Source organism: Salminus brasiliensis, chromosome 21 (assembly GCF_030463535.1).
Source record: "Salminus brasiliensis chromosome 21, fSalBra1.hap2, whole genome shotgun sequence".
Taxonomy (NCBI): domain Eukaryota; kingdom Metazoa; phylum Chordata; class Actinopteri; order Characiformes; family Bryconidae; genus Salminus; species Salminus brasiliensis.
In genome coordinates, this window is record NC_132898.1 from 30,376,249 (window position 1) to 30,398,357 (window position 22,109).

The 22,109-nt window shown below is 41.6% G+C and overlaps 3 protein-coding genes across 5 annotated transcripts in view; 2 read left to right on the plus strand and 1 right to left on the minus strand.

Annotated features, from left to right (window-relative positions):
* Positions 1 to 113: 113 nt before the first annotated feature.
* Positions 114 to 17,643, minus strand: LOC140542723 (protein FAM107B). 2 transcript variants are annotated; one of them, XM_072665634.1, is made up of 5 exons: positions 17,337 to 17,643; positions 2,480 to 2,519; positions 2,211 to 2,355; positions 500 to 644; positions 114 to 251 (listed from the first exon to the last, which is right to left on the minus strand). In XM_072665634.1, the coding sequence occupies exons 2-5, from the start codon at positions 2,502 to 2,504 to the stop codon at positions 150 to 152; spliced, it is 417 nt and encodes a 138-aa protein (XP_072521735.1). In that variant the 5' UTR covers positions 2,505 to 2,519; positions 17,337 to 17,643; the 3' UTR covers positions 114 to 149. The 2 variants fall into 2 exon arrangements, with proteins under 2 accessions (XP_072521735.1, XP_072521736.1); XM_072665635.1 differs by lacking the exon at positions 17,337 to 17,643 and adding an exon at positions 9,174 to 9,360.
* On the plus strand, positions 9,206 to 13,859 carry tmem167b (transmembrane protein 167B). Its single transcript, XM_072665636.1, has 3 exons — positions 9,206 to 9,336; positions 11,423 to 11,554; positions 12,596 to 13,859. Exons 1-3 carry the CDS (start codon positions 9,327 to 9,329, stop codon positions 12,676 to 12,678), a joined length of 225 nt encoding a protein of 74 aa, XP_072521737.1. The 5' UTR covers positions 9,206 to 9,326; the 3' UTR covers positions 12,679 to 13,859.
* mapk14b (mitogen-activated protein kinase 14b) overlaps positions 17,121 to 22,109 on the plus strand; it is a 30,960-nt gene continuing 25,971 nt past the window's right edge. The window contains exon 1 of one of the 2 annotated variants that reach the window (XM_072665633.1): positions 17,121 to 17,658. In XM_072665633.1, the coding sequence (XP_072521734.1) occupies positions 17,540 to 17,658 (119 nt within the window). In that variant the 5' untranslated portion in view covers positions 17,121 to 17,539. The remainder of the gene's footprint in view (positions 17,659 to 22,109) is intronic. The other variant, XM_072665632.1, reaches the window with a different exon arrangement.

The following is a 22,109-nucleotide window of genomic DNA, read 5'->3' on the forward strand; positions in this document are numbered from 1 at the left end:
CATGGTATTGTGAGTGTTTGAGTGATTTCTGGTGCAGAGTTTTACCAAGACCTTCCAAAAGGAATCTCCAAATCCAAATGACTTGATGACTTTATTGAAAAGCAGTACAAAAGGAGTGATAATAGGGTTGTAATAGGTAATAGGTCTCACTAATTGCCCAACACTCTCACGCGTCTCAGGTTGTCCCTCACGCGCACAAACTCTGGTGTGTTTTTCAGATCTTCTCGCCTCTTCTGCTCTTCCAGTTCGAACTGAGGATGAATAACGATCTGACATTAGTGCACAAGTCAGGATTACACAAGGTGGTGAAGGATGAGTGTGGTTTTCATGGTAATTTCTGACCATACGAAAAACGGAGGCTCCACTGTTTTCATATCTCCTGAGCAGTACACTGTATCATGGAGTAGTTGTTCTCTCAATACTTTTGTCTATGTGACTAATTGTCTGGCCTGGTTTTATAGCACTGGGTGGTGTGGAAAGCAAAGAGAGCTTGTCTTACTGCCAGCAGTCTTTGTTGTCTCTTGCGCAGCTCCTGCTCAAGGTCAGTGAGGGACTTCAGAGCCTGCTGTCTCTCTCTGTGCTGCTCTAGCCTCCTCTGCTCCATCACCTTCTGCAGCTCAGACTTCTCGCTGGGTAGCAGACCCCTGCAAACCCATTTACAAAACAGATGGGTGAGCAAGAAAAGCCAGACAAGCCTTTTTTAACTGGACCTTCATTGGCTGCATAGAACCGTCAATGACATCTCAACAATTGAGGAATCACAATATCTGCTCTTTTTTTAGCCATTTCTGTTTCCCACCAGGAGCTAGGACTCCCCCTGCACACAGTGCCACCAGGGTCAGCGGGTGCTGAATGTAGGCTCATTGCCTCATTTATCAACATCCAAAGCAGCTCAGAAAGGCTATGGTTCTCTTTGGCCCAGTGTAGGGAGGTCATGCCCTGGCTAAGAGGCTCTTCTTGATCCCTGGGATTGACCCCTTGGACCACCAACTCAGGCCACATTCGGAACTCATCCGAAGTGTTAGAAGTACTGATAATACCTCATGATCTATATGTGCAGATATTTTAGGCAACTGTGAAACCTGGGCAGTAAGTGTTTATTTCCTCAGTAAAGCACTAATATATAACATTCCTACAGAGAATTGTGGTTTTCCATCACCGTGTGGTGCAAATCTGGAACCAAGATTTGTTCTTAGGTCAGAAGATCTTAACTACTTTCTTTTAAACAACTTTTTTTTTCATGTACTGTATTTATTATTATTATTATTTATGTTTTCTTGCATCTGTTCTAATGTGATCTGGAGTTTTTACAGTGAAAAAATAATGTTTGGTGCCTAAAACTGAAATAGATGAGCTTTTATTCTTAATTATTATTTTGAAAATCTGTACTTTACTCAAATAGTACTGAAACTGAATAGTGGTACTTTTACTCAATTACATTTCCATTGTTTAATTATAGATGCTTTATGACTTCCCCTTTTTATTGAGTAAGATTCTGAAATAGCCCAGAAAAGGCAATTTTCTCATACTGATGGTCTGAGGACTACATTTTGCCACTAGGCTAACAAGTATCTGTGTTGCCGAGAGGAGCTTTAATCTTAGGTGAGCTGGGGTTGGGTCTCCCTGCTTGAAATACTATTGTAAAGGGAAGTGGTGAGAAGACGTACAGTGGCATTAATGGTGTGTCGAAGTTCATAGCAATAGCATGTGAACTCAACATCGCTACTGCAGCATTAGCAGCACACCTGCCGCCGGTCTCACCCAGCATCACTACTGTAGTGTTAGCACACCAGCTATGGGCCTCATTCAGCATCAGTACTGCTGTGTTAGTCACAAGCCATGTTAATGAGGTCCTGGACCCTTCACATCTAAACACTAGTAACTATGTGGTCTAGATCTTAAGGCTCTGAGGGCAAGGCTTGAGACCTTTACTAGGCAGGGTCACATGAAATGCTACAGGAAACAGAATAGAGGTTATTTTATACCACGGAACCTTTTTCCAATGTTTTGGTGCCAAACTCCCCATTGACAAAACGCCATTGACGATTCTATGCAGCCAATGGTGATCCGGCAGAAGCTCAGTGTGTAATACCTGTAGTGAGAGTTCTGCTAAAATGAGCATGGTTTAATAGAGCAGGCTTTTTTTAATCCCCACAGACAGGCCAGACTTAATGTATGAGCAGAATACTGAATCAATGCTACCAACCCACCATCTATGGCTAACTAGAAGCTCTCTGTGCAGGCCTCTGTGGCTGGGTGACTCTAGCACGGGGTTGGACAGTTTCTTGGGCTGAATGAGCTCGTTTTGACTGTCCGTCATCTGCTGGTGGGCTGTATTCTCACAACTGGAGATTTCTGACATCAAAAAGAACACAAATGTATTCATGAATAATGTTACCCTGTCCTGAGCTTATGGTGATCTTATCTTATCCATGTTCTAGATAGTCAAGAATGAGTGATGCAGGACTAGAAATCATACCTTCGCTGAGATTTCTGTCTACCATGCCAGACGAAATGACCTTCAGCAGGGGAGAGAAGAAGTGGAAAGGTAATGAAGTTACTGAGCTTAAACATGCAGCACACACAGCTTTAGCAGAGTAGACATGAAGTCTAGAGGGTGGACAAAATAATGGAAACCACAAAGTCTAGCATTAATATCCATTTAATTACAGTGTGGGTTTGATATTCTCAGTATGTAATTATGAGTGATATGGCAAAATGATAACATCATGATGCATATAGACATTTTTATGATTAATATAGTATAATAATACAACAACAATGACACCATTGCCTTGCCCCAGTACGTAACTGCAGTAAAAGTGATTAGCCGGTATGTGGGAACCTAGAACTCTTGACCCAGTTTCAGCAAATGCGTAATCTTTCTAAAGCCCAATCCACCGTTTGTTAAGTATCTATATGCTGTTTGTTGTTGTTTATAAACTCTCTACTTCTTCGTCTTTTTAGCATGCAGTTGTTCAATGTTCTAAAAGAAGTGCTGAGAGTGGTAAACACACCAAAATACACACCACAGGGGTTGTCCAGGACCAGGATGGGGTCTAGGGAGCTAATCTAACCAATGATACCCAACAATCAATGGCAAAACCCAATGATCCACACATATAAGCAAATAGTAACATATCATATCATGATAAACCGAAGTGGAAAACACTTGAGTAACTGTAATCTGATATTATAGTTGAGTATTACTTTCAAATATCTGTACTGTATTTGGGTTCTATTAAAAATAATACTTCAAGAGAAAAATGCTGCTAACCATATTGTCCATCCCTCCCAGTATGCAACAAATATCAAAAACCCTGACGCCAAATGCTAAAGAATGAAAGTGGTGGCAACTGGAACTTGCTGGCAGAAACAAAATGGACAAGAACCCTGAAAGAAACCCCACCTTACTCCCTCAGAAATGACCACAGATCTGAACGTGCATCTCTCTGACCCAATTTCAGCAATCGTGTAATCCTTCTCAAGCCAGATCGGCAGTTTGTTCAGTATCTCTATGCTGTTTGTTGTTGTTTACAAACCCTCTAAACTCTCTGCAATTGTCCTGAAGGTGTTGAGAGCAGTGAACCCACCAAAAAACAGACAGCAGGGGTACTCTGGGTCCAGATTGGGACTATGGACCAATGGTACCCAACAGTCAATGGCAAAACCCAATGATATATGCCTAAAAGTGAGTAGTAACTTCATATCATATCATGATAAATCGGAGTGGAAAGCACTTTGAGTTGAGTGTTACTTTGGAAATTTTGTGCTTTATTTGAGTGCTATTAAAAATAATACTTGTACTCTTGCTTGGTTACATTTCTAAGAGAAAATACAAAATTTGATCTTTTTAAAAGTTTTTTATTGAGATTTATCCCCCTTTGTTTTGCTGCGGAGTTCAGTTTTGTTTGGTTGTATAAAAATATTCAACCAAATTCACCTTCATAATGCCTCCTATACACCACCCAGCCCTGCCAGTATGCAGCTGTAGCTGAAACGACTCACTTTTTTTATAGGTTGGAGAAGGAAAGTGGTGGCAATTGGACCTTTACTGATGGAAACAGATGGACAATAACCCTAAAAACCTCAGAAATGACCACAGAACTTAACGTGACCACAGAACTGAATGTGCGCCTCTCTGACCCAGTTTCAGCAAATGTGTAATCTTTCTCAAGCCCGATATTTAAGCTGCAATTTGGAAATGACCTGTAACAAAACCAGCGGCAGAAAAAAGGCAAACACCTGCTTTTATACACATAAACCCGAACCAAGACCAGAATATGACCTAATATATCAGAACTGACAAAAATCTTACATCTCCACAATGGCAATTTTACAGCAAAATAACCTTCTTATCTTTCAATGGAAGTCAATGGAAATAAAAATAAAGTAATTACAGATAATTTTGGAGCATTTCTATTGGCCCATTTATCATAAAATCTTGATACAACATAAAGACAAATTCATTTTTTTTATTAACACAATAATTTGGCATAATTGTAGTGTTTATAAATTAAACACACATAAATACACATTCACCACCCAAGCAAATTCTATCATATCATGTGTAGCTAATGAAAAATATGTGTTATCTCATCTTCATACAAAGTGCAGACCAGCAGCATTACCTGTGCCGTGTAATATAACAGCATAGTGCCGAATGTCGTTTCAGCTGAAGGTACCAGCAGGGTCCACAGTACTGAGGGGGCTCTTCGCGCACCAGCATACACCAGACACACAGAGAGCTCGAAGGAAATGCAGTTTACAGTGTGGAGAGTTTGAGTAGGAAAGTGTGGGAGCCACTCAGCAGATGCACGTAATGACATTAGCCGTCTAATCACACCTCTGGCAGGAGAAGAAAACCAGGCTCAGTCATATTTAAGACGGAGCAGATGGTGGACTGCAGGTGGAGACCTGCTTTACAGCCGGCCTGCTGAAACGCCGCTCAGTCGCTACAGACCAAAACCTTCAAGAAGTTTATTATATGAATTATTCAACAGTTAGGGGTTGATTTAATCGGACCCCGAGCGCTCTGACCCACAAACACCACATACCATATTACAGCTCTTCCACTGGAGTTACTGGTATCTTTTAATTAGGGAACGTCTCTCATAAAGAGGGTTCAGCCCCCCTGCCTTTAATAGTGTCTTAGGGTGGACAGAATATTGGAAACTGCAATATATCTGAAGGATACAGTTCAGTCATAACGTTAAAACCACTGATGTGAAGTGAAGTAAAGTGAAGTGATCTACATATTAGGCAGCAAGTGAGCAGACAGCCCTTGAAGGTGCTGAAGCAGGAAAGGATTAGCAAGCTTAAAAACCCCTCTGCCAAAAACCAAACTGTGACGGCTTATGGGGGTTTCCAGGTATGCAGTGGTCAGTACCTACCAAAAAATGGTCCAAGTCAGCAAAAGTGGTGAACTGGCAACAGGATCATGTGTGCCCAAGGTCATGTGATGCTCATGGAGGCCCCATCTCACAACTTACAGGACCCTTACAGTTCCCAGTGACACTGCCAGGGATTTTGAGCCCCACAAAAAGATTTTACACTGGGCCACACAACTCTAACAATTAGGCCAAAATACATAATCAATACATTTTTTGGGCCTTTAGAGGTCTAGTGGAGTCCATGTCTCAACAGGTCAGAGCTGTTTTGTGGGCAAATTTTTAATGTTATGGCTGATCTGTTAAAAAACACAGCATCACAGCATCCTCACAGCTGTGCTCCTCTTCAAAATCTAGTAGTAAGTCACCTTCCCTGGACAGTAGAAACAGTTACTCCAACAAAAGCAGGATAAACAGTTGATTTGGGAAGAAACAACTAATAAGCATGTGTCCAAATACTTTTGTCCATATAATGTACATTTAATATATGTTTCCCCTGCTTCTATAAACTTACACTGACACGGCCAAACAGGGTTTTTCTGCCATAGGTGGATCATAGATGGTTCCCTACAGACGTTTTCAGTGGGTGGTTCTTCAGATAACCTTTTTAAATATATGGACAGAACCCATCAGCATGTCCAGTCTTTTATGACACACTTTATGACTTCGGAATAACTGTAATCTATGTAGTTATTCTCTTATAAACCTTAGGATAATATGTCTGCAAGAACCTCCCCATTATAAACATGTTCCATACCATTTAAAGGTATCTACACAAGAACAAACACCAGTCCAATTTGATATTACAGGAGTGTATTCCTCCCTGCACAGCACTGCCACTGAGCCCCTCCATGAACTCCCCCTAATGCAGGAACATTGGATTTGCAGATACTGTGGATCCAGCACGTGAGTGAGATGCTAAGACGGATGGCCTACGCGCCCAGGCACACTGCCATGCACTGTGAAAGAGCAGCTTCCAAGGAGACACAGACGACAGCTGACTGCGCCGTATGTATTCACGCAGGTGCCAAGAAAGCCGTCTGTGGTCCTGCCAGGACCCTCAAAGCGTGATTATGCACGAAGCGGACACAGGCGCCTGTCTCAGAACACATATCGGTTGCTTGCTGCTCTGCCTTTGACAGCAGTTTATGGTATTATGGTCTTATGTAATGTGCTGGTGTATTCATAAGCAGCCATGCGTTGATACAGCAGTGCCCATGAGCTATCATCTGTGGAGATACTGATGGATGCAGAATTGCTAGATACTATTAAGCAAAGGCTCCTTTTTGGAGGCCAGTGTTGGTCACCTAGGTTCCTCACTCTGGATGTGAACCACAGTCTTAAAAATTAAGATATTTGGCTCATGCTATAGAGGAATCACTTACAGCTCTGTGTGGTATCCTACATTTTCTTGTATTTCCCCCCCAATTATGTTAGACCTAATTTTACTGAGGCCTCAGCCTCAATAACTGGTGCTATTATGGGTAGACCTCCATTTCCTGGCCTGTTTTCTGTGCTTTAGGTATCTGTTGGGGGCCTTTTTGGCTGTCCTGTCAAACATGAGCATTCCTAGGTTACAGAATTCCCATACAATGGATGCTCTTATACTCCACATTACCTCTGAAGGCCACTTATGACCTCAGAATTTATGTTTATCAATTATTTTTCAACCCCAAATCTTTATCCCTGACAATGAAAAGGCCTGTTTTTGCAACCGCGACTTTAAAATCATTATATGCAAAAAAATGGTTGATAGGCTGCCTTGTTCAATAAACAGTCTGGGCTGAAACACTTGTGGTGGAAATTTTCCAAATAAGCAGAAATCAGTAAAATCACAGAGTCACAATTAATGCACCAAAGTAACAGATTAATTAAAAAAAAAAGCTTTCGGCCGGGGAGAAGCTCCTGGCAAATACCCAGAGATCCTGAAGGTTGACCAAGTTACAAAAGGTTATATATCTCCCCAATGGGGTGTTGTCACCTTCCATTGGTTCACAGAAGACAAAGAAGTTACAGCGCATTGGTTACACCTAACTGTGATATGAATAAACAAAAGGGTGTTAACATACGTGCATAATTAATGAAGAGGAAGGAAGCTCAAATATGGTTTTTAGAAGCCCTTTACTCCTGGAGATTTCCAAACGAGTTGGTATGCAACTTCGAGGTCACTCGGACAATAACTCACTGTGGCCAGCATAGGGAAAACAGATAAGGCCTACACTCAGGACCGGAGGAGTAGCTAGTTTGTTCCACTTCGAGCGAAGGGGAGTAACTGATTTGTGGTCTCACTTCATCTGTAGCAGTAAAAGTCTATTAGTATGTTAGTCTGGATATAATATACTAAGAGAATGAAGCAAATGGAATACATATGGTATATGTGAGAGACAATAATCATCTGACTGTGAATGGGCGGAGCTAAACTGCTGTAGGCTGAGTATGCAGATATGATAATATGACGATTTACCTCACATTACAAAAACATGGGCTGTAATTACAATATAGTATAGAGAAATGCATTCACTGGACAGACTATCCCAGGATGTTACATTCCAAGACAGAGCGTTTCGGACTGGGAAGACATCTCATTAGCCTCCCAGTGGGAAAGTGGTGAAGATAAGCAGATTACAGTTTTGTTGTGGATAAGTAAAGGTAAGCTTTAAGGGAACATTCACACAACCTGCAGCCTTTTCACAGCTTCTGTAATACACTATAATTATGCTTATCATTATAATCAATATAATCATAAAAATGATCACTTACTCCATAGAGATGGACACTGAAATCTAATCTTAACCCTGGACCCAATCATAGCTATCTTAGCTATTCATAGAACAAACAGTAGCTGATTGTCTTAAAACAAGCAGGGTTGCAGGATATAAGGGTCCGTCTCTCTGGTGTTTTTTCCTGTATTAATAGCAGTGAGAGCCACTATATACCGAATAGAGTGTGAAGTCACCCCGGCTATGACTGGCAAGAGAGGTAACACTGCGGTTCTGGGTCAGTCATAAAATTGAATAATTGACCACTTTGAAATATTGAAATATGCATTAAAGGCTAAACATGTGGTAATAAAAATAATCTAAGAAGAACAGCAAACTATTATTATTATTATTATGATTATTATTATTATTAGTAGTAGTAGTTGTGGTGGTACACTTACCAGAAGATAACAATAAATAATAAATTTACCAAATTATTTGGTCAGTTGGGGATGGGGTGGGGAGGTCATCATCCAACATCCTGACCTTATTAAAGCTCTTATCACTGAATGCAATCAAATCCTCACAGCAATGCTCCCTGGACAGTAGAGACAGATACTCCAACAGAAGTGGGATAAACGTTTTTTTTTTTTTTTAATACTCTTGATTTGGGAAGAAACAATGAATGAGCAGGTGTCCCAATACTTTTGTCCATATTATGTACATTTCATGTTTTCCTTGCTTCTATAAACAGATAATAATAATAATAATAATAATAATAATAATAATATTATTATTATTATTATTAATAATAATAATAATAAAAGTAGTAGTACACTTAACAAAACATAAGAATAAATGATACATTTATCAAATATCTTAAAGCTTTCTTCTCAAAGTTCACGTCTGCGGGCTTTTATTTTGAAACCAACTAAACAGCTCAGCAATGCCAGTTAAGTTAAGTAAGTTAGCTAAGTAAAGCTCCCATAAATATGTTAATTTAATAATTGTATATTATTGTATATAATTGTATAATAAATGTATATTTTTATACATTTTAATACTTTCTATTTTTTAAGCTCACCGTAAGACTTTTAATTTGCTGCGCGTCTCCGCCGTCTCTTCATCCAGGAAGCCTGAGCGAGAGCTGGAATGGAGGCTGGTTATGGGAGGCGAGTAGAGACCAGCTAGAGCCTCCGTTTCATTTTCATTCCCAGCAGAACTAAACACTGCCAACATGACAAATGGTAGGTCGGTTTAAGTGCGTTTAATTCAGTGAAGGGTTTCCTTTTGAACTGTTGTCGCCGGGGGTCAGCAGGCTAGCGCGGTTAGCCAATAGCTAGCGGGTTCGGTTGGGGCGGTTTGTGCGGACGTGGCTTGTTTCAGCTTCATGTCCAGGACCGGTGTCCCGCTTTAGCCGGTCTGATCGGGCTGTTTTTGAGTATTGCACACTTCCAATAACTGTTATCTACATTAATAAGATGAGTAATTTAGTCAGTGTGTTTGAAGGCGTGCAGCTAAGCAGCGCAGTAAACAGCCTGCTAACGTTAGCTAGCCAGCCAGCCAGCCAGCCAGCCAGCCAGAGAGCCAGCCAGCCAGCCAGCCAGAGAGCCAGCCAGCCAGCCAGCCAGCCAGAGAGCCAGCCAGAGAGCCAGGCAGCCAGCCAGCCAGCCAGCCAGCTGTCACCTGTGAAAGGCAGCCAGCTGTCACCTGTGAAAGGCAGCCAGCTGTCACCTGTGAAAGGTAGGCAGCTGTCACCTGTGAAAGGTAGGCAGCTGTCACCTGTGAAAGGTAGGCAGCTGTCACCTGTGAAAGGTAGGCAGCTGTCACCTGTGAAAGGTAGGCAGCTGTCACCTGTGAAAGGTAGGCAGCTGTCACCTGTGAAAGGCAGGCAGCTGTCACCTGTGAAAGGCAGCCAGCTGTCACCTGTGAAAGGTAGGCAGCTGTCACCTGTGAAAGGTAGGCAGCTGTCACCTGTGAAAGGCAGGCAGCTGTCACCTGTGAAAGGCAGCCAGCTGTCACCTGTGAAAGGCAGCCAGCTGTCACCTGTGAAAGGTAGGCAGCTGTCACCTGTGAAAGGTAGGCAGCTGTCACCTGTGAAAGGTAGGCAGCTGTCACCTGTGAAAGGTAGGCAGCTGTCACCTGTGAAAGGTAGGCAGCTGTCACCTGTGAAAGGTAGGCAGCTGTCACCTGTGAAAGGTAGGCAGCTGTCACCTGTGAAAGGTAGGCAGCTACACACCATTAAAAGACCTTTATCATTTAGCTAGTCTTTAAAACAGGGAGAGAAAATGCTCTACTTATGATTAGTGCTCGTTTACTATAAAGCTAAGACATGTATTTGTGCCTGTAGTGGATGATGAACACAACAAAACATATCAATAGAAACATATGGAAGAAATAAAGTTAATTTGCTGATAAGGTAAAGTCCTAATGCTGTCTGTGATTTCATGAAATGTTGAAAATGTTGTTTTTATGTGTGGTCAGGCAGACTGTCTGACTGTGCATGTGGTGTAAACCTTTATATAATACATTATTAAGTAGTAATAATAATAATAATGTGGTTGGTGTGGCGCAATGGATAACATGGCGTTTACGGCATTTAGCTGACGCTCTTATCCAGAGCGACTTACAAGGTAACTCATATTACAGATGAGGGTCAGTGTAGCGTTAGGAGCAGCACCCACAGTCACCCAGATCGGGAATCGAACCCCAGCCTGCCACTGAGATACCACTGAGATACCACTGGGCTATAACACCATGTGGGAGGCTGGGGTTCGATTCCCGATCTGGGTGACTGTGGTCCTTGGGCAAGACTCCTAACACTACACTGACCCTCATCTGTAATATGAGTTACCTTGTAAGTCACTCTGGATAAGAGCGTCAGCTAAATGCCGTAAATGTAAATGTAGTAATAATAATAATAGTATTAGGATTAGCTCTGTGGTTCCAGCTCCGGGTTGTGGGTTTGCTACCCGGGCTCTGCAAGCTGCCACTGTTGGGCCCTCTCTGCTCCCCGTCTTGTCTTGAAGCTGACTGACAGAAGGCCTAGAATCAGCCTTGCTGCAACACCCACACTCCAGCCAAACTCATCTCCAGCAAGATGGCTTAAATCTGAATTATAATAAATCTACAATATTCCTTTTATCCAAACTCTTAAGCAGTGATCTTGCTCTCTCTAGGTAGCATGTAATACTAGATATGCAGTTAAAGTCCAGTGGAGAAACTCCTTTGTGTCTCTATGATCAGTCATTTATTTGGGGTGATGCACAAAAACATGAATGACCGAGTAAGAAGTAGAAGTATTAAATTATCCTCCTTCTGTTTTTTCCACAGTCTACTCCTTTGACGGCATCCTTGTATTTGGGCTTCTCTTCATTTGCACTTGTGCGTACCTGAAGAAGGTCCCTCGCCTGAATAGCTGGCTTTTGTCGGAGAAGAAGGGCGTGTGGGGAGTCTTTTACAAGGGTATGTTTGTAATGTTGTGTTTTTGCTCACTCCCTGATGGTTTCCAGTTACAAACAAAAAAATATATGTTTTTTGTTATTAATAAAATATTAATATAAAAATATTGTTATATATAATAAAAATACAAATGGGATTTACATTGTTCGTTCATGTCCTTGGTCGTGTTTAGCATAATCCAGTTGTAATTATTAGTAATATTTGGTCAGAGGGCTTTTAAATGCTTCTGATATTTGGCTAACATTTAAATTATCACAAGGAGGGCGGTGAGGGTAATGGGGCTGTGTAAGAACCTGCTGATATGATTCATATTTTTAAAATAACATTTTAGGAAAACTGAATATTAAAAAAAAAAACAAAAAAAAAACACCATGCATAAAATCTGAGTGAAAGAAAAGTTGACTTTTTATGTCATCAGAACCGTGGGATCAGAATATGGAGTACAACACTAGCATTTAGTGATTGGGGTTTATAAACAACACAAAACTAACCACTCTCTGGCACCAATATTCAATATAAATATCAATGCTGTTATTGAGACTCAATCCAGTATTGCAGAACATTAAATTGTAATACTTTGATATATTGTAATGTCAGTATATTTTCTTACACCCCCAGAGGGTAAAGCGTATGAAATAAGGACCACCTGATTTACACCAAAAGGAGAGAATGCTTTTGCTAAAATATTCAATTTGAATTATTTGACATTTCCAAGTTATTGGTAGGGCATATGTTATACATTACATATAGTATGCAAAACCTTGCATCTTTCTTTTGTTTTTATTTTTCACTTTGACGTTTGACTCTGGCAGTCGTTCTTTACATCAAATCAAAAATTCATGATTGCTAGACCAGTAGAAATGCTTCAAAATGACTTGGAATAAAATAGTTTTACATTGACTTCCATTGGAAGTTAAAAAGGTTCTTACCTTCTGTAAAATTGCATTGAGTTTTTTTTGCATGACAGTGACAATATACAATACTATAATTAAAAATATATACTGTCTCTGACCTAATATATTTCCACATTTTCCCCCTCCACAGCTGCGATCATTGGGACACGACTGCACTTTGCCGTGGCGCTGTCCTGTTTGGGTATGGCATTCTACCTGGTCTTTCTGAAATGACAGGGACGGAGCAGCTGCTTGGACACTGTTCGGACAATGTGCCCTGGAACGCCATTAGAAATGGGGTACTGGCAAGTGCTGCCATCTACTGGTGAGGGCGCACACAGGCTCTGCTCCACCGTTCTGGTTCCTGTGTGGACTCCCCATGCACAAATACACACGGTTCAAATTGTGACATATGGTGATCTCATCCAGCAGAGTTTCTCATTTGATCATTTCCTTTAGGCTTGAGGTGAGCAAAGATGACCCAAGGGCAAGATATACAGAGACGTGTCATTCCCAACTGAGGTTTAAACACAGCTCAAATTTAGGGGGATAGAGTAGTAAAATGAGGACATATAGCCTGTGTGTTTAATTATTTATCCTGTAACTGGGTAGAAAGTACCTTTTTGGGCCAAAATGAAGAAACACTATGATTTTTTTTTTTTTTTTTTTTTTTCTTTTGGATTGGAAATGCTTGGTGGGTCTTTATAGGTTCGGCTGTACAGGCTGGTCACAGCCTTTTCTAAATATACTCTATTTTAGCTATGCTGTTAATTTCAGTGTATATTATAAACTTCTGTCACTCCTTCTAAGACGAGCGAACTTCAGCTCCAGCAGGTCAACTCTATGGGAGATTTTGGAGGCCTTTAAAACTTGGATTACAAAATGTTAACTAAAATATGTGAAAATGTGCAGCGGTTTCTGTCTTCTGCATCTGGATTTGCACGTGACGTTACTGTCCCTTCCTACCATATCTCTTCCACACAGTGGTCATTCTGTAAATACACAGCCATATACTTTACCTGTTCTGAAGGATCGACACAATATGATGGGCATTGAATGTTGATATTTGTAAATAAATGTGAGAAATATATTACGGGGAACCGTGAGAAGCATCTTAATGATCGGGATGGGTTTCTAAAGCAATACTTTGCTAACTGAGTGGTATTGTCTCCTTTAGTCAGTTACAGATCTAGCAGATGTAAAACAGTCCAGAAAGTCACTCTCTCTAAACGTCGGCTCACGTTGTTCACTGTAATCTGTAATCACTTAGTAAATACCAAAGTGGTCATAGCCTTGATGTCGACGTCGATGCTGTGCTGTTCATATGAAGCATTAATGCTGATCAATATCAAATGGAAGGTTTTGAAACCCTTGTTTTTTTGTATTTAAAATAAAGACTATACACCCTTTCATGAGTTGGAGCTCTAAGAGTTTATGTGGGGTTTATGTAGCTGCCTGTGTTGCTTTGAGAAAAGCGCATAGCTCTAGAGATGCTCCATCTGTTTTTGATGAAACTTTGTGTAGAGAATACCCACAACAGTGGTCACCACTACCTCCTTCTTGGAGATTTACCTTCTTGCAGACTTTAAGCAACCCCACCCAACCCCATCCATCAAACTACTGCCAACAGAAGTGCTTGATTAGCTAAAGAAGGTGTTTGATTTGGACTGGAAATGAAACCTGCAACCTTTTTTTTGACTGAAACATAAACTAATCCACTATGCATGGTTGGTAATATCAGAGGGTGCTTATAGAAACCATGTGTCCAGAAAAGCTGAACCATCATACAGCTATTTATATATAGATAGATATATAGGTGTTGAGGTTATTGCAGTCAAAGGGGGCAGTACCAACTATTGGAGCATATTGTGTCCTAATTGCATTGTTATTCATTATATTTTACAAATACTTTTAAAGAACATTTCTTCAGTTGTATATTAAAATGAATTAATGACCATGTGTTTAAATACATAGCTGTCATATTTGTCATTACTTGTGCACTTGCCCTATTTTAGTACTTTAGTAGTTTAGTAGAGAACTTACTTCTACTTAAAAAAATCAACAGCTAATATAATGAATAACATTGCAATTAGGACACAATATGCTCCAATAGTTGGTACTGCCCCCTTTGACTGCAATAACCTCAACACCTATCTATTTATCTATCTATATATAAATTTAAATATACACACACACACATATATATATAAAATTTGTTTAACTTGTCATGCTTTCTAGATATACATAGGTAGGCCTTATGGTGGCCCATATACTGATGGGCACATGTCCTAAATTCTTGCACTGTTTGTAAGGATTGAACTTTATTCGAGTAGAATGTTTTACAGTCAAAACCCCACTTACAGCTGTAATAACAGGTCTAAACTATTTCAATGACTCTGTGTCATGTAGAGAGGCACACTCCTGTATTTAGATTAATTTTATTTACAGGCACCAGCTGCAATTGCGGGGCACTGCCACGGGGTGGCAGCCTTGTTGAGCTCTACGTGTAGCAAATTGCAAACAACCAGTGTTTAGAATTTAGGATACTACTACTACTACTAATATTAATAATAATAATAATAAAACAAATAAACATGTCATATTAACGTTTAAAGATCATGCAGATCAAACAAAACATCTAACAGATGGTGCAGCATCTCCCTCTCCTGTCATTTATGGCTCTTCTGTTCGCTTTGTTTTTACTGGCTACAGTACATTTAGCAAGTGCAGTTTACAGTCCGTACGCAGTGTTTCCTGTCCTTGCTGCCCCCTCTCTCTCGCCCTCTCTCTGCGGCTGGACCGTCTCTGCAGCCAGCCTGCTGTCTCTGCTGCTCTCCCTGTTCAGCAACATCACGCGACTTCACGCGAGACCGGGGGATCACGAGAACACGCCGTGCGTTCAGTTCACGCAAAACGTGGCAGGCTGTTTAAAAGAGCGGCTCGACTGGATATACGAGCTCAGGTTGAGCCCTTTCACACACAAACTGTCCACGCATGCAGGTTTTTATAGGTTTCAATGATCATAACAGCATGCACATATTAATATCGACACTCCTCACTGTTAAACACTAAATATCTAGCAAACGTGGTTTGATTGGACCGTCTTAAGCCAAAACTGTATTGAACTTTTCTGTTAAATACAGAATTACAGCACAGTTTATATTTCTTTGCTAAATTTTACATTTGCACACATAAATAAAGTGCAATAATTAAATAAATGCATAAATGCATAAATAAAGACATAATTGTGTCATTACTTGTGCACGTGCACTATTTTCTTTATGTTAAATGAAACAAACAGTACTTTTACTGCTTTAAAATATGCAGAAGTGTGTCCTAGTAACTTACCTCTACCTAAAAAATCAACAGCACATGTAATTTGACCACAGAAGCCCAGACTTTTGCACACAGCTGGATAATATATTCATTATTTTGCTGCAAAACTACATATTTTGCTGCAATAGCAGCTGTAACTCTACTTTTCCTATTTGTTCGAGTACTTCTATTATTTATTTTATGTAAATATTGGTAATTTATCTACGTTTTTGCATCTGAGTGTCTTGCTATCCCTTTTTAGCTGCTGTGGCACTGTGCATTTCCCCACTGCGGGACTAATAAATGACTATCTTGCCTTATCTTATTTGTCCTTGAGTTTTAATAACATGCCCAGTTCCCCATGAGGAAAGGTCTCCTACAGCATCATGCTGCTACCACCACCATGCTTCACCTCTGGAACAGTGTTTGCAGGGTTGCATCATACCTAACATTGGGAAGCTCCAACACAGCTCAGAGGCCCCAGTTAGAAAACACCTTAATGCAAAGACGACTCTGGTAGAGCGAGAATCACCCTGAACACTTTCTCTCTACCAGTTACACTGGGTTTAGCACGAAGATGGATTTTTTGGGGAAACCAGGCACTAGACCAGGTTTCATCATACAGAACAAGGGGTTGATGTGAGGCACGCTCACACTGACCTGGAGCTCGTGACACCCAACACGAGCAGCAGCGGTGTTTAACGAATCAGTCCGAAAAGAATCGAACAGCTCGATTCATTTTTGCTTCGAGGCTGGCGTAATGATTAGACGTCAACTTTATTACTTTTATTACTTATAAACAATTATAATGAATACTTAGTATAATTAGAATGCTTTATAGAATTATAATTAAAAAATTAAAAATACTATGATATGCTAAATATATATATCTCACACAACGACAAGAGAGTGGAAAGAGGAAACTGAATAAACATTAAAATATTAATTTATTTCCATTTTAGTTTAATAAGATTAAATTATAAAAAGGTTTACAGGCAAAACTACGAAGCCGCTAAAATGTCAAGGTGGGAAAATAATATTTAGAGATATTTATTGATTATAAAATGCATTATTAATTTATATTTAATAGCATAAATAAGTACATTAATACATTGAGATAACATATGGCTAAATTGAGAGAATGATTCATCATGATTCAATCGAGAAAACGTTTTAAGTCTCTAAATAAATATTTTTTTGTACCCTGCTACTTCAGGGGCTCCGTAATTAACACAGTGTGTAAATGCTAGCTACCAAAAAAAACACCCCCCCCCTCAAAACAAACAAAAAAACAGGTCGATTCTTTTGAACTCGGTGAGTCGGTTCATTAGAACAAGTCATTCACGAGTCTCCACGACCACGCGGCGGAAAACAGCAGCTCGAGCGGGGAGCAGCGGAGCAGCGGAGCCTCAGCACGCCGCCGCGGACACGTTTGAGCGCAGTGAACGCGGCGCTGCATCAGGAAAAATCTCCAGCAGCAGAAAACAAGCTGCGAGTCGAGTCGCGCGTGGTTAACTCGGCTAAAAGCAGCGGATCGGTGGCGAGCAGAGCAGAGCAGAGCAGAGAGAAAGGGGCACCTGTGGCGAGGAGTTCAGTGCATCGCGTTCAGTGCACCGGACCGGACCGGATCTCGCCTGAGGGGTCGTGTCTTGCCTCGTGTGCTGATCTGGGGAGCAGAGCACAAGTTTTTTGTTTTGTTTTGTTTTTGTTGCTTTGCAGAGAAAGAGAGCGCGTGAGGCAAGAGGAGAGGAGAGGAGGGGGGGCTGCACGGTCGGCAGGAATGTCCCAGAAGGAGAGACCCACTTTCTATCGGCAGGAGCTCAACAAGACGATATGGGAGGTACCGGAGAGATACCAGAACCTCTCCCCGGTGGGCTCGGGTGCTTATGGATCGGTGTGGTAAGTCGTCTCTTCCTTTTGCATGACGCTTTCTGCCATTGCATAACACTCAACGCTACCGAGCGAGCTCGCGCTTAACACACAGTCCCTGTAGCTAGCAAACATGCACGCGCGTACGAGCTAAAGTTTTGTCCTCTGTTGCACACGCTGCTGCGAGTGCTTTCTTGAGTTCAGTTTGGGTTGTGCATTCGTTAAGACCCTGCTTGATGCCTCTTTAAAATCGTCGATCGGTTGCATTTGGATAAGAGAAGGCTCGTGCATTAACGTGGAAGTTGCACTGCTGGTGCAAGGGAGCTGCTGTTGGCCTCTAAATGCAGGCATTCGAGCTGTTTTGCCTCTGAATAGTAGCCTCTTTTGTTTACTGCACGGGACGTGCTCGTGAGCGAGGGAGGGAGGGCTCGAGGGCTCGAGGAAGAGGCCTCGCACTGCCTTTTTTTTATATTGCATGTTTGCACAACGTGCGTGCGTGTGCGTGTGTGTGTGCGCGTGCAAGTCCGGGCAAAAGTGGTGACTTTTGTCATTTGAAGCCCACAGCATTCATATGAAAAGCAATGAAGGCATCCTGGGCATCCAACAGAGCATGCGTGGTGAAATGTCATGCTTTTTACTGTAATCCATGCGTTGAGCTGTGTCACGTGCTTCCATGCATGGAGTGGAGCATTTGCTTGCCATGCATGTTGCACTGTGGCTATAGGGGCTGGACTGGAATGATGTCACCCAGGGTGTCTGCTCTGACTCATACTTCCAGGATTAGGTGGTCTCCTCACCGCTGGTTAGTCATGCAAGATGGATGGGGCACCCTGCTCCACAAGGCCTCTTTAAGGGTGACTCGTGCTGCTGTTCTGCACTGCTTAGACTGTGTGAAGGCAACCCATCCGTTACTGTCAGTGGCCACTGCAAAGGATGATTAGGACAAGGTCGCAGTGGAAAAGCAGGGTCCTCTGATCAGAGCGAATACCGACCGGTTGTGCACCTGTAGAGATTTTGTCGCCAACAAGTCCGCACCCCTCTGGGTGTGCGGTACGGCCGGCGTCAAGGTCAAGCTGCAGAAGCAAGAATCCCCAGGCTGGGTTCGAATGGCACGCTGTCCAGAGTTTCCTGGACTGTCCTCTAACATTCAGGAGCATCCTGTTCCAGCGCTGTTCCAGCGGCACCCTTGGAGCATAAATAATTCTCTGTGCCTTTGCCTCATGCGTGCCAGCTTGGTAAATAAGTCCCTACACGAGTGAATTAATATCTCTGAGCTGGAGCGCCATCCACACTTTGGGATGGAAATGACACCGCCTGCTGTCTGTAGATAGATAGATAGTAGCGGGGTGATCATACACACAGACTGGTTAGATTTCACAATTTCACAGTTTCACTATTCACTAGTTCACTATTTTGCTATGCGTTGAAACCCCTACTTTTATCAGTTGTTTTATTCAGAGACTGACGTTAGCAGCAGACTTTGCCTTCAGTTTCGAAGGAGAGTAAGCCCTCGCTCTGCTTTCCCCGACAGCCATTCCCTGTTTAAACCGCTGGAACACACACACACACACACACACATACACACACACCAAATAACACCAGTAGCACAAAACTGAAGGCAGACACGCTGAAGCTCAGCAAATGACTGAAATCTGTCTGTGTTGTGAGTGTGTGTCTCTCCCCTCCAGCCTGACTGTGGTGCTGCTGATTAGACCGCCCAGCGTTGCTCTCTGAATAAAACTGAGAAAAATGAGTAATGTATGAAAGAATGGAAAAAGTTGAGGAGGCAGCTACAGATGCGAAGCAGCTGACCGGCACTAGACAGAAGTAAACAGAAGTGTTGTTTGGAAAGGAGATGTACGTCACGCTGCATTGTGCCTGTGCTCTATTGTCCTCTTCAGCAGAAGGGTACGACATGCAAAACAGCCTCTAGCACAGTGATCTCCAACCCTCCTCTTGGAGAACTTCCTTTCTGCAATTTTTAATGTCTGTGGTCGCTGAAATCTGAGCTTTTCCAAAACACCAAGGTGGAGAATTTAAAAACTCTGTTTTGATGATATTCGCATGGACGGGGAAATCGGCCAATGCTGACTTCACAGCGCATGCGTATTTCTGGCTGAATCTCAAATACCTCCTCACTCCCTAAATAGTGAACTACATGCATTATAAAACTACAAGATAACCCTAGATTTCTGATTTCCACATATGAATAAATGTAAAAACTGGTCTATTACAAATATGGAATTCTGTATTTAGATTTAGAATCTGTAATTTCGTGACTTGCGTAGTGCACTATATAGGGAGTAGTGTGTAATTTGAGATTGAACCTGCTATTACTATTCCCATACAAGGCTGTTATGCTCATGCAAGTGTTTTTGTCTCTGGGAAAGTTTAAAATTTAATGAAATTTTGTAAAAAATACCTGGAAACCTGTGGACGGGGCCTAATGCATCCTGTTCAGCCAATGATGGACTAGAGTTTAGGGTGTTTAAAGTTGGATCCAAATCCAAAGTAGAGCTGGTGATATGGAAAAAAATGATATCACAATATTTAAAGACATTTTTTACGATATATGATAATTATCGCAATATTTCATCATGTAAACAAAATGTACCAATTTTACCAATGTAAAATTTTAAGATTTTTACTTAAAATAGGCTGCACTCTGTTGAATTAAATAAAACTGAGCTCTTTGTAATGAAACATGCAGATAATCAGTGTTCTTTAAGTACTGACGATATTCACAATACACTCATAAAAGCATACTGTGTATCACGATAACAAAACTCATCACGATACAATAATACATTGTCATATTGCCCAGCTCTATTCCAAAGTCTGCAGGACATTAGCTCTGCAGGAACCGGGTTGGAGAGACTAAACCATAGCTATATTGTGTGCTGTGAGCCACCTGACCAATCTCAGACGTTCTAGATGAGTGTTCTGTGGGTTTTATAGACGAATCGAGGCTTTCACATGCAGCAAATGTGTGTCATTTTGGTTGAGCTAGAAATGGCAATTTCCAGGCGAGTCTTTAATCATTTCCCATCAAGGACTAACCAGAGTGCTTTTAATATCCCAGCATGTAACCATATGATCGCAGTGTGTTCAGGTCAGTACAGTAGAACTCTAATTTCAGTAGCTGTGCACTTCTTCAGATGCGGTTTTAGTTGTTTTACTTTTAGTCTCAGCCGCTGGTGGGAAAAGGTGTGCAGTTATTGTTAGCTTTGTTGTTTTCCGGAGTTGAAAGAATAGATCTGGCTTTGTTGGAGCACAGCCATCCTGGGTATTTTCCCAAGGGTTGTGGAATGCATCATTGTGAAGATGTCACATGAATGCAGCTACATGCTTTCCTTTTTTGTGAAGTGCGAGGGAACGTCATGATGTTCCTGCCTTGGAATGTCCTGTACCTTCTGCAACAGACCAGTCCAGACAGAGTTTTGAACACAATGTACTTGAGATGCACTAATTGCAATTGTCTTAGCTGTACCAGGACCGACCATCAGATTCTGATCTGGGTGGATCAGAATTTTTTTGCAATTGCAGTTTTCATTAATACTATTTTTATATGCATAAGAGCATTTTTTAAAGATTTTCCAGATTAAGACATGAGACGTAGACCTGAGACACTCGTAAAAAGACTTCCTACAAGTTTAAAAATGTAAAAAAACAACAAGCAAACCAATGAAACGAGAGTAAATGTGACCGGCCAGTCGATCAGCGCATTTCTACAATGTACCAAAGTTCTTGCTTAAATGTAGGACATCTGAAGACCTGCCTGATCATCCAGGTGAAAGTGAAAGTGAATGTAGCAGAGACGAAACTGTTAATCCAGCTCTAGTTTCATGTAAGTTAGGGTCATCATTTCAGGACTAAGAGTTATGTGCAGGACAGCATTGCGGTGAGCATTCATAAGTAGGGAGTTTTCACTTCTGTTCAACCACAGCCTTTTCAGATCTGACGGCACCAGGCAGGAAATTCAGAGTTAATGGTTCTCTTGATCGCGAGCCCAGACCATCTGGCCACATTTGTGCTGCATTTGCAGGAACTTCAGGGGATTTTTCACCTCGTTCTGGCACCAGGTTCTCTCGACCTGGCCAAGGTTGTACAAAGGACGTTCAAATTCCAGGCTCCTTCTCTCTCTATCTTGCTCCCTTGGCATCACGTAATCAAGAAGATCAGCTGAGACGGCCTAACATGCGAGGGTTGATTATGCAAGCTAATTTCCTCCAAGTGATTTGCGTGGCACTGCCTCCAGGAGCGTTGCTTCACTGCCTATAGAAACGAAAGCACAGGAACGCCACCATGTGCTGCTTTTGTTCTAGGTACAGTGTGAGCCTACATCTGCTTGATCTTGTCTGCAAAGCCTCACCTTCTCAGGCACTCGGCTGACTAACGTGCAACAGTGCCTGCTGCCTAGATAAGGAAATGGGAGCTGTCCCTCAGGCCTTGGTGCTTTCCCACGTTTCACAATCGAAATT